A 12929-nucleotide genomic window follows, 5' to 3' on the forward strand; every position below is an offset into this window, starting at 1 on the left:
TAATCTACAATTTCATCTCTTAAAGAAGCTCTAATTGCTACTTATTTTAATCAGGACTAAACCTATGTCCCTCCCCTCTATTGACATTTAGCTAATCTGATTCCCCTACTCTACTGAGCACAGACAGTTCATTCCAGACATGCAAGCCTTCTCTCATTCTCTAAAGATGAGATAATGATCATTTCTCAAGGTCTAAATGAAAAGTTTCTCCACTACTGAAGATGGTCTCCTTTATCACTTGTTATTAGCAGACATATCAACCGTCCTGAAGAAATTATATGTATAGAATCACCAAAGCATTTCTACCAATCACTTGACACTATTTTTCTATCTTTGTAACATAATTGGTATATATTTCCTATGCTGGTTGCTCTTGGCTAACTCTTCTTGCCTCTCATATAAATACTCATGGCTGAACTACATTGTCAAACAAGTAAAATAAAACCCCTAGCCTTTTTGAGGGGAGGTGATTGTATGGTAATGGAAGCAAGAAAAGATCTGAAAGAAAGTTAACAAAAGTCATTGCTCTCACGATTCATTTCAAAGTATCTGACAGGACTATTTAGCTAGTTTAGCTAAGAAAAACATTAAAGTTCTATAGTATACCTGGTTTTAATTACATATTCAAAAACTCACTTTTTGTCCACAAACAACTTAAGTATACCATTGAGGTTTCATCCCATCACTATTACACGGATGATCAAATAGCCGTTATCATTATGATAGCAAAATGGCTAAAATATTGTTTGATTTCTGCGTCCGCAAGGCCATGCACAAGTCTTCAAATTATGAATGATGAGTGACCACAATCCATAATTCCATAATACCTTTACCTCGGACAACAAGAGTCTACTGAGCGCATCCAGTCACCACTGCATTTTCAGAATAATAAATGAGAAAAGTGCCTTAAAATTAAGAGTTGAAGAAAGTAGAATATTTTTATTAAAGTATACTTAGTATTTTTGAACATAAAAATACACCATTAAAAACTCTGAGAAATGTGTATAAGGTTTTAAATATATTGAAATTCCAGATCTAAAATTTATAGAACTTAATATTTTATCAAATGTTTGAGAACACTAATTGCTCCAAATATTACATCTATGTTGGAAGAATCCAAAATGTCAATGTCAAAGTTCTCTCTCAGACTCTTTGTCCTTCCTAGCGTTAAATGTCATAATTCTTAAGGAAAATAGAACATTCTAAATACAATAATGTTTTCATCATTATACCTATGGTTATTTTTCTTTCTATAAATATCTTTAATATACCCTAGGAGCTCTCACAGCATCCACAACTAAGTCTCATTTCCTTCTTCTGGCCCCACTCTCATCTTCAATTCTCTTTTTCATATTAAGAAGAAAAGGATAAGATGACAAATTGTCATTAAAGAAAAACTCAGCGGTAGAAATTTCTTAAGGAATTATGCATTCATATTTCTAAAGTTAAGCTGTCTTGAAGCTTGAAGGATGGAAATGCTACATGGAAAGTTAGGAAGGACCGTCCTATTGATGGGAAGAACAAAACAAGAGACAAACTGTGGAACCTTGATCTTACCTAAAGAACAGGCACATTCTTTCCACTAAAATGAGGTCATTTTTCAACAATACCTGTCTTTGGTCTGAAGGCTAAGCCAGCCAGGACAATGAAGTGCATGCGACTCAGGAAATAGATGTCTGGCTGTTATTAAGAATACACTTTGAGATGAAATGTAGCAATGGTAGTTTAGCAAGGCAACATGTCCTATCTTCTTCCCCAAGTTTTTATTTCTTTTCTTTTCTTAAAGTTATAAAAAAAATTGTACTTGAAACTGTCCTTTCTAAAAATGCCTACATAAGGACACTCATCTTCTCTAAAGAATATCAATATAACATTTTCCTGATAGTAATAAAATTTTCTAAAGATGAGTATATTTAACCTAACCAATAAAAGTAAACAAAAGAACCAATGTTAGGAATGCACTAATTGAAATGACTGGTTCTATAGGAGAAATAGCCCTGAAAAGTTTGATTTTCTGACCGACTTTTGGAAAAGCTGAGAGGAAGTCTCAGATGTTGACAAAGTATCATTATCTGACAATTGGATTTTTCTATCTATCTGTACTCTTATCTAAGAGCTTTAATTTTAATTTAGGAACAAGTTAATTCCATGAATTAGTTTGCTCAGGAAACTCAATCAAATTAATTGTGTTTCTGTGGAGACAGTCTAAACCAATAAGGCACAAAGAAAGAGAAGAAAAAAGGTGTGGAAAACAGGGATAGTCGGAGAGAGAAAGAGGAGGAAGAGGCCAGATAGAGAGTTGTATTTTGTGATAATGCCGAATTCAGAGCAGTGAAATAAATAATACATATTTTCTAACTTGGCCATGCAGTTGTACCAGGAGAGATAGAGGAGACCACCAAATCATTGATTAGGGAAAATGTAGTTCTAAATTTGTGCAGACAGTACACGGAAGAAAAGCTTTCGATTGAAGAAAGTATATACATTTTTCAGGTCATTTCTTCTGATGTGTGATGTGATATTCTGTAGGGTTTGGTCCTCTTTCTCTGATATGGAGGGCGCAGTTGGTGAAATCACAATGTTACTTAGATGAGAATTTATGTAAGATTGAAAATAGCGACTTGACATTATTGTGAACATAATATTGTGAATCTTAAAAGAGACTTAAATAAATATAAATTAATGCTCATAGGAATTAGACCTAGTGTTAACTTTAATAAACAAATTCTACAGGTGTTTCTGTATTTAGTATTGTTTCATATTTAACTATTAAGATATTTTCCCCAGGTAGGAGTTCATTTTCCATACCTCTGCATTAAATGTGGGCTTATGGATTAACAGGACAGTAGAAGCAGAAAAAGGTATTGCTTCAGAATTTCAATATTAGCTAGTTAAAATAATTTTGTCTCCCTTCTATAAAGCAAAAAAAAACCCCTAAAATTTTGAATTTCCCTTCTCCATACATTGAGGTGCATACATTATATTTGTCATTATTCTCAGATTAAGTTTGGCAAACCACATTTTCCCTATTCCAGGCACTAAAATCCATTTGAATGGCAAGCTCGTGAAGCTTTTTCACAGGCAATTGCTCAGGGCTGGGTGGGGTTCAGTGAGATCACAGGCTCAACATATATGGGACACTGGCCTCAGTTCCTCCACTGAAAAACTGATAGGGGGCAAAAGTACTTTGACATATGTGACTTCCAGTTTCGGATTGTGTGAAAACTAAATACTAGCCATATGGAAACTCATTAGAGTACTGCTTGCTTCGGGTCAGGAAATATTTCAACAGTTTTTCATTTCACATTTTTATTTCTGTGTCTCAGGAATGCACTAATCACAAACATAATTTTATCTACAGTTATGAAAAAGTAAAAACTTTATTGTAGTAAACAGTATCTGCAAGGTTGTCGCCAGAGGGGCATTTTATGGTCTTTGCATTGAAGCTGTCATTTTAAGAAAGATATGTAAATCCAAATTTCACATGTGGGTAGGATCTACTTGCTCCTGCATTGGTTTGACTAGTGACATTATGTTGGTACAAGCATGTTCAACGTTTAGCATTAATTCCACTTTCTTTGAATGTATCTATCTGGAATGAAGACAAGTGTTTCCTCTGTACAAGAATTGTTTTGACAGACAGGCATAGAAGAGGGAGCAATCTATCCTTGTGTCTCACTGGAGATTTTTCCCCACACTTCTTCACTGTAACTAGGAATGAGTAGACAATGAGGATGTAGTTCATGTAAGACATAAGAATTAGGTGCAGAAACAAAACCAATGATATTATTAGGATAAAGGTCATATTACAGCATGGAATAGAGAGAAGAAGTGGAGGTCCTGAAGCATTGCATTTCCTTTCAAAACCAACCTGTGTTCACTGCAAGTGGTTTTAAATGGATCTTATCTTTATTGTATGGCATAGGCTCAGACAAGAGATAGACAAAGCAACTAAGAACTAATGAGCATTGTGGATCCAACGTAGGTGCATAGGAAATCTCTTTCGCCTTTACTGGCCAGTAGCATTTGTAAAGTGCTACTTCATTCCTATGAATACACTAATGATATCACCCAGAAGCAACTCTACAATTTTTTCACATTTACTCAAAAACAAATCTGTATTAATAATTCCAGAGTAGTTAGTACTTAGTTTTCTGTGACAATCTATGCATTCTTTATTCTTAGAGGAGTAATTGAAAACAGGGTAAGCAACATTGATGTAAGTTGTTTAAAATTATCTCTGTACTACTATTCATTATGAAATTAAAAGACAAAGAATGCAAGACATTACTAATTTAGCTAAAGATAATGGCTCCTTCAATCAGCACATAGTTCTAACATATCTGCATTTTTCTCTTGTTTTGCTATTTAAACTTAAGTTTGGAAGTTTGGAGGAAACTGAGTCACAGTTTTGAAACTTCTTCAAAAACAAAATCTGAACATTTGAGCAAAGGAGATATGAATTACAACAGGCAAGTGAATTACATTTTTTTAAGAGAAAGAAAATTAATATCAAAGCATTAATAGTTGTAACCTTTTACTGGTTTTAAGCAGACACAAGAAGAGGACAGAAGCAGCAAGAACACTAATTATCTGGAAATAGCTCTCAACATTTTACCAGACTCAAGGATTTGAATTTATCTTGGGTTTCCCACCTCCCAATCCTTTCAGATAATTTAACAACTTAAGACATACTTCCTTTTAAGTCTTAATCACTACCAAACGATACTTTGATATACTATGACATCATTAAGTGACAAAATTAGTCGATTCTAAATGAATATGATTTATCCTCCTTTTGGCTGTTAAGAGTTATAAAGATATTTCCTTTTTCGGATACAATGAAATGTAATAAGAAGTGGCACATACATTATTTTGACAGTATAAAAATCAGTGTAAACTAGGCAAACCACATGTCATTAAAAGACAGGTAGTTGCATATGGCTTGGACACTAAACATACGAAGGAGTTTGACATGCATTTCTGGTTTTGTTGTTGTTGTTGTCGCTTTGTTTTACTTTTTAGCTAGTAAAAGACTTTAGCCTCTGCTCACAAACTTCACAGGGATGCCACAGCAGAGCAGAACACAAGCACCTCCCTCGAGAAAGAGAAGCTCCCTTTACCTTAAGTATCTGGAGGACCCCGACATGGTCTCACACGTCAAGACATAAAGCTCCCCCTTACACTATTAAACTCACCAGTATTTTCACACATATATTCTCTTCTTCAAGGGCCATTGCCACTGCCACAAGCCTGAAGGCAGCTACATCTCATTAACCTTGTTCTTGGGTTATAAGCCTTGTCTTCACTGTCAGCATCTCAGTGGGGGGCATCTGTCATAATGCAGCTACATTGTCATTTTAAACATTTAACAAGATTCTCTCTCTCCCTCTCCCCCTCCATCCCTCCTCTCTTCTCTTCTTAGAAACAATTGAAGATGACTCTTACAGCTGTGATAGACTGTTGGCACAGTTTTAACTAATTTTTTTTAAGTTTTGAGAGTTCGATTAGGAGCATTAGAATTCAGTAAGTGTTGATCTGCAACTATGCATGCTTGCACTCCATGACAAAGTACTTCTGACAATTTTTTCAGCTGATAATTAACATTCAATTAAGTAATGAAAACTGACAATTATTTTCCATGTAACCTTAGATGTTCTTCCCTTTTCTGTAACTATATTGACACTAAATATCATTCTTGATGCTAATTTCTTATCTCTTGAGAGAGCTGATTTTTATTTATTATTGTAGACAAACTTCTCTTAAGATGTTCAATCATTCCCCTCAGGTAGCAGCAGCAGTATGCTACAGAAATACAAAAGCACTGAGCTAGGGGTGAGGTCAGACTCCAGGGTGTGTGGGTGTGTGAGTGTGGGGGAGTATATTCCATCACAAGAAACCCAAGACCAACAGTCTGTCTGTAGCCTGCTCTGCCAGCATCCTGAGCCAGAAGCTACACCTTCTCATGTGTTTCAGCCCAACTTCAAACGTTTTTGCTAAGGAACATTGAGGAGCGACTGTGGCAGATCAAAGCCACCGTCATTTCAAGTGAGAGCCCCATGCTTCCATTTTATCTGCACCATTTTCAACTCTTCCACAGCAACTTCAAGGCAACTTAAACTAGTTCAGAATCTTTATGTTTCGGCAGCCGTGTTCCTGAAAGATTACCAGAGCCACTCCTAGAAATGCCATGTGTGAGCCTCTTGTAGGATTAGGCGCTGGTGGCTAAGCGTAGGTTAAATAGAACCATTACAACCCATCTGGTCCTGTCCTATTATGAAACTAGTTCCTAGTCAATTCATAATTCCTTTCATCTGAACCAACTGAATCTCACAATGCAAGACCCTTCCCTTTGCGCTTTGCTTTCCACTGGCATCTGTGTATTTGAGGTTTTTAATATTTTTGTTTATTTTCTCTTCCCTAATTAAGTGAAAAAAGCTGAATTATATGATCATTATGAGATCAGCTCAGGATTTATGATACTTCTAATTTTTCTTTAAGGAGTTAACCCTTCTGAGCCTGGTGGCAGTGTGCAAATATTCCTTTGCTGCGATTTTCCCCTTTCGCTTTTTAACCCACATATCCTTGTCGATGATAGTAAAAAGATAAGAGGAATTGTGGGTTTCCAGGTCAAAAGTTTCAGAACCTGCGTTAATAATCCTCCCCTTCTCTCTGGGTTCCCCATAACCTTTCCCCTCTGAACTTCTACCGTACCCAGCTTTTTGATGAAGAGCAAGCGCAAAGTGCTAGGCTAGATGGAGTCAGACTCTCCATTCCATAAGGCTATCAAGGTACCCTGGTCCTGGGTCACAGACCTTCCCCCATCAGAAAAGGCAAGTTCTAGCAGTGCTTGAATAGTCTCAGAAAAAGCCCTCAGGAGCTTCTCTGCTAGCCACCCAAGCCAAGCCAACCCCGCAAAAGGCGACAGAGCCTCTCCGGGAGGGAGAGAGCTCTGACACCTCTCCCCAGATGCACAGCTGAGGAAGTCAACCAGGAGCTAAGTTGGGAGAGTAATTGTCTATGGCGGATAATCAGGAGGCTAAAGCTCTCAGCTGAAAGCAAGCGCCAAAGGGAGTCTAAAAGAAATGCAAATTCCGATTCAACATCGGCAGCGCTTGGGATGCCCGGGCAGAAGCCACTGGCCAAGTACAAATGCTCCCGGGGGGAAGAGGGACATACAAAATCAGGACCCGAAAATGACAAGGGTAAAATGTGCGGGCAGCGGTACACTCTGGCTCCTAGTTCAGAAACCCTCCAATAACCTTCTCCCCCCAGGAGGTTAGCGCACAGTGGCCAGTGGGTCCCGGGAGCGGGGAGCGGGGCTGCCAAGGACTTAAGTTTCACACTCAGTTGTTTGCCAGTATCACCTAGCAGGAAAGCCAAAGGAGGAAACTGCGAAAGTGGGGGGTCGTAGCCCTTACCTTGGTCAGCTCCCACAGTCAGCACCTTGGCGTTAGGCAATAATCCCGAGAGAGTGAGGACAGCGAGAAGCAATTGGGACATGGTGATCTTCCCGGTGAGCCTGTGCTGCAGACTGCTCGGCGGCACCCTCGGCCCGGCCGCGGCCGCTGGCAGCCTGGAACTGAGCCACGTCATTTACAAATGTCACTGGAAATCCCTGGGTCGGTGGGTCCAGCCAGTCCTTCTTGCTCTGCCAGGAGCAGGATGTGGAAGGTGTGCGGAAGCGCGCCTGCGGAGAGCGTGCGAGCGCCAGCCAGGCGCTGTATGTCTGGACTTTTCGATGCAGGGGTACGTCTGATCTTACATCACGCAAGAGGGGCAGAGAGATGCCCGCCGATGGGAATTCACTATTAATCACCGAGGCCTCAGTACACCCATCCGTCGCCCACAGAAATCACATCTATTACTAGTAAGAGGCGGTTAACACGACAGGGAAACAGCCGCAAATATCACTGCTCTTTCAGCCTCCTCGAAGAGAAAGTAACTGCTCGCTCTTTCTGTAGGGATCTGGGTCCTTAGCGAAGGGGAGACTGCAGTGGGCCAAACCAGCCAGACGCCAGAAAGCATCTCCAGCCAGCTGAGAAGTCCCGCTCTTGCGCCTAGCAAGCCGCTTCTCAGGCAAAGCAGATTTGATGCTTGGGCTGCAGTAAGGAAGCTTCCTTCCAGGGAAACCAACGCACACCAGGACCTTGTTTCTCTTAGGGAAATGGTTTCCTCCACTTGACAGCTCGCAGAGCTTTCTCAACTACACTTGTAACTTTTATGCTGAGTGGCACCTGGGGACAGAGCAGCAAAATTAGTGACTCAGCAGAAAACAAAACCAATGTTCCCAAAGTCACTAACCATCACACACACACACACACACACACACACACACACACCAACACCACAAGGCAAGGGAAGTGCAAACAGCCATCCAGGTCCCCAGGCACATCATATTAAAGCAGGGTTTTGCATGATTTTTCTGTTTAAAGGAATTCTTCAAGTCATTTTAAGCTTTTGAGGTGGTTTTTGTGGTTTTTTTTATTTCCTATACTGCACGGACAATCTGGGAACTTTCTGAAACCATGAGATGTATTGAAATGAGTATATGGAACATTTACACACATATGCGTGTGGTGCACCTACTACACAGCTCAAGTTGATTTTGTGATCATTTGAGAATCACAGTGATAATTCTGGTATTTAGATTTAATCCGACATTCAGAAATGACTGGCTAAAACTTCAATATCTGAAGAGTTGAAAGCTGACTTTCTTTATAGTATTATCAGCCATTGCCTTTCTATGGAAAATATCTGACATTTTAATATTTTAAAACCAGATGCCACATGAAGTGACCAATGCCTTTAATATCAACAATAGAGGCAATGGCTGGTAGATCTCTGAATTCGAGGCAAGTGAGAAGACAGCAGGGCTTACACACACACACAAAAGAAAAAAAAAAAACTCCTGTCTTAAAAAAGAAAACTGAAAGAACAAAAAACAAGTCAAAAGGTACTTAGAGGAGCAATATGGTAAAGACTTCTTGCATTGCCAGATTTGAAACTTAGACATCAATGGGAGAAATTTGTCCTAAAAATGACCATAAAATTCTCGGGAGCCCAACTTTGGACAATCCAGAAGAGAAGCCATTAAGATTAAACAGAACCAAACTGTGGGAAGCAAACTTGGGAAATGCAAAGCCAGGCATCTGGAAGAAGGGTCTTTTCATCCTTATACTCCGGTCATATGTGCAACTCTTCTGCCACCCTCTCCGTAGTGAAAAATTTCACTTTTAGTTTGCCTTTTGAATTTAGTTATTCAGGTCACACGACATGTAATATTTACAAGTATATATATATATATATATATATATATATATATATATATATTCCCCCTCTGGTTGTTACACATAATGGCCCCAAGATTTCTTTCAGTTTCTTAATACTACGCACCCAATAGTTTAAAATTTCCACAAACTTAGGAATAAATGATGAAGTTCCAAAGAATGGGAACTGCGAATGTAAGGCAGTGTCTCTCAAGGGTCCATAAGACATCTGCAGTCTATGGAATTATCCACTGGGATGGACTGGGTGTGTGTGTCTCCTACATAATCTCAACTAGGCAACTATGGCAAAAGCTACAATGAAATTTCCACCATCACCCCATGTCTCTGCAAAAGGGGGGAGCACCCAAGAGCCATGCTGAAGACATCAGACTCTGTCTTCCATACTCAACACGGAGACAAGGTGGCAAAGGCAGACAGGTAGAGGCTCCACATTCTCTTGCTAGGCAACTGCTCTTCAGCCTCTGCAAACTTGGAGGCTTGAAAAGGGAACTCTGGGAAAGGTAGTCAGGTGAAATCGCAGGAGATGCTAAGGTTTCAGCATGCTGCACTCCGAGCAGGCAGCACTCCAGAAGAATGAACCCAGCAATGCAGGAACAGATTGAACGAAACACAGACTGTCTCAGACCATTTGACCTACATTTTTTCTCCCTTAAATGAAAGAACTTGAAACTGTACTGCCCAAACACAAAGCAGTAGAGCAAAATAAGAATTTTTAAAGCAATTAAAAAAAATCAAGCCATCAATTGTGAATAACACATAACTCAAAACAGTGCTACAACCAATACAACACATTGAGAAGTTCAGGTGTGAGGAAAGTGGGCTTGCTGATGCAGGGAGCGGGTTGTATCTGATTTCCACTGAGACTGTGCTCCCACTAAGCATTAATGGGAAATACAAGAGGAGACATTTTAGTGTAAGACAGAAAGTGGATGTGATTCCAATGGCACTAGTATCTGAAAAACTCCTCCAGCTGTTAGTTTGACAGGCGTTTAGGAATACGGCACAGACCCTGCACTAAAATGCTTGTTGGCAGTGGATGCTTTAGAAAGGGGGTTTAGACTGGAGACCCAGTAAATACACATGACCAGTTCATTCAGAACATATAATAAGCAGATCAAATAGGGGGCGGTGGAATTTCCTTGCATCAGAAAGTTACATAAGGCCAGTTTTGAAGTGACATGAAAAGCGATTGCCTACCTCACCTCAGAGCACTTGCACAAAGTAGTTCTTCCAAATGTCTACTGAAAACAATCAATTTATCACAGGAGATGGTTGTTATGAGCTCTGCTGCCACTCACAGATACCCAGAAAAAAGTTGAACTTAAATTAAATAACGTATGTCTAGCTTTTAAGTATTCAGCTCATTTAATATATTATAAGTATAAAAGTAACATAAACATAATTTTCTATAAATTCTTTTATTTCTCCATAATATATTCTCATGGAAAAGAAAATGAATAACAAATATGTTATTGGTGGAGACAAAATCGTTAGCTACTATTTTTAGTCTTGTAACTCATTATAATTTCATTACAATCAGATATTAACATTGACAAGTCAAATAAATTCTTATCAAGCTATAGGATACAATATACTTTCTCAATGAGACAAATGAAAACATAACCAGTCACTCTTTATAGTTTGTGACTATACGTGACTATTGACTGTCAGTCAGTGGTAATGCTACTTTGTCTTAGAGCCACCTGTCCGTTTGTGATGAAACACTACATTTCTTTTCTGCTCTTTATCATTGGGGATTCTTTACTATCCAGGTATCATTTTATAAACACCAACCATCTCAGTTGTGAGTGAAGGAAAAGAGTCTTATTTAAACAACACACTGAGTCTGACCACCTCTCACTAGAGAGGGATATGCAGGAGAATGTGCCCCAAAGTCTGGGTTGCTAGGGGGCTAAGGATTTATATAACCACTGTCCCTGGGTACTGAAATTCCCTCACTCTGCCTCTCCAGAAAGAAACCTTGCCAAGTTGGTAGGAACAAGTCAGGAAGAAGAAGGAGGGAGACGCAGAAGGATATAAGAGAAATTATCTGTTATCACATCATTAATGCTTTAAAATGAAAAATCTAAGTTAGAAGTTGAGATTTGTGACAGCTTATAAAGGGTGGGTTTTTTAAACGTCACCCATGTTAGTGGTCCCATCAAACGTGTACTCTTTTTGATAGTTTACCTGTTCAACTGGGATTTGGGGATTTGATTGAGGTAAATAAGATTTTGATGTATCTTAATTGCCACCATTTACCAGTTATTCAGAGTTACCTTGAAAAGTGAAAATTTGGCCAAATATCTCTAACCTTGCCTTCTCTTTATGCCTCTGTTTCTCTTTGCTGACGTTTTTGTAAATATCTTAAAATAGACTATAGGAAAAGCCTAACTGAATGGCAGCCATGGCTTTTGAAAGACAAATAATAAAGCTTTTAGGACACATTTGATCTCTTTAGATTTTCCTTGACTCTTGGTGGACCGACTCCTAACATCAGGAAGGGTAATTTGAAATATTAAAGATACACCATAATTCTTCTCTTCATAGTATATTTCATAGCAATATAGCTTTCAGATACAAGTCCTATTTAACATTTTGATACATCGTTAGAAGGCACAATGCGTCATGCCATGATTCATATGTGGATCTCTCAGAAATGTAAAACGTTTACCAAAGTTGCCACTCCACTCGTGAGGTAGCTGCCCTGGGGGTTCAGGTCGGGGATTCATAGGCAGACTGCTCCCTGGCTGCTTTTAGACACAGCCTGACATGCCTGTAGCACTGTTTTCTCTCTCCCAAGCTGGACCAAACTTATTGAGGCCTGTTGAGGGAAGTCTGCCAGTGGTCCAGGGTAGGGAACACTTTTTATGTGGCTCTGTGGCATTGTTCTGCCCAATTTTTTTGGCCTCTGTTCTTTTACTCATCATGCTTCTACTCCTAAATTATAATTTAACAAATAACTTTGAAGGCGGCTGAAGGGAAAGGAACATTCAAATCATCTATTGCAATTCACCACATTCATCTAATGAGAATGTTAGACGGAAAAGTGCGCACTCGGAGATCACATATCTTACTAATGGCAGAATTTGCCCTTGAATATTATTCCTAATTACTAGATTACATAATCACTTTTATTCATATTCCCTTAGAATTTTCTCCTTTAGTGGGATGGAAACTTGGAGGGCTTGAGTTTATTCACTCAGCAGAGCTATGCATGTGCTAGACAGTCACTCAGCATATTTAACAACAATGACCATATATATGTATATACATATATATATATATATGAAATTGATATATAATCCAAATACCATTTATGTGATAAATACCTCACTTTTCAGAATCCTATAAGAACCATGCTTCCAAACATCCATTGCAGACTTAATCAAAAAATAAGGGATCGTTATAAAGGAAAACCCATAAAATCACGAGCATATGTCTTCTGGAAACTGTGTTGACAAACATTGACTAAGATGCAACTCCCATTGCAATTTCACTCTCTCTGAGGTTTCGGACAATCCATGAAAAGACCTTTCAAGCTGGGACAAGTTTTGTGATCAAGTATGTGCCATTTAAGATTTATAAGCAGGTTTCTGCCTCCAAGCCAAGCAGAATTCAGATCATACCCATAGGTTC

General features: G+C 38.9%; 1 protein-coding gene across 1 annotated transcript in view; it reads right to left on the bottom strand.

The window, feature by feature from the left end:
* LOC121433132 (low-density lipoprotein receptor-related protein 1B-like) overlaps positions 1 to 7527 on the bottom strand; it is a 356741-nt gene extending 349214 nt beyond the window's left edge. The window contains exon 1 of the mRNA XM_041631376.1: positions 7422 to 7527. Coding sequence (XP_041487310.1) covers positions 7422 to 7503 — 82 coding nt within the window. The 5' untranslated portion in view covers positions 7504 to 7527. The remainder of the gene's footprint in view (positions 1 to 7421) is intronic.
* Between the last annotated feature and the right edge of the window lie 5402 nt (positions 7528 to 12929).

This window comes from Microtus oregoni, unplaced genomic scaffold (assembly GCF_018167655.1).
Source record: "Microtus oregoni isolate MIOR12 unplaced genomic scaffold, Mior012 000037F_ref0000500, whole genome shotgun sequence".
NCBI lineage: Eukaryota > Metazoa > Chordata > Mammalia > Rodentia > Cricetidae > Microtus > Microtus oregoni.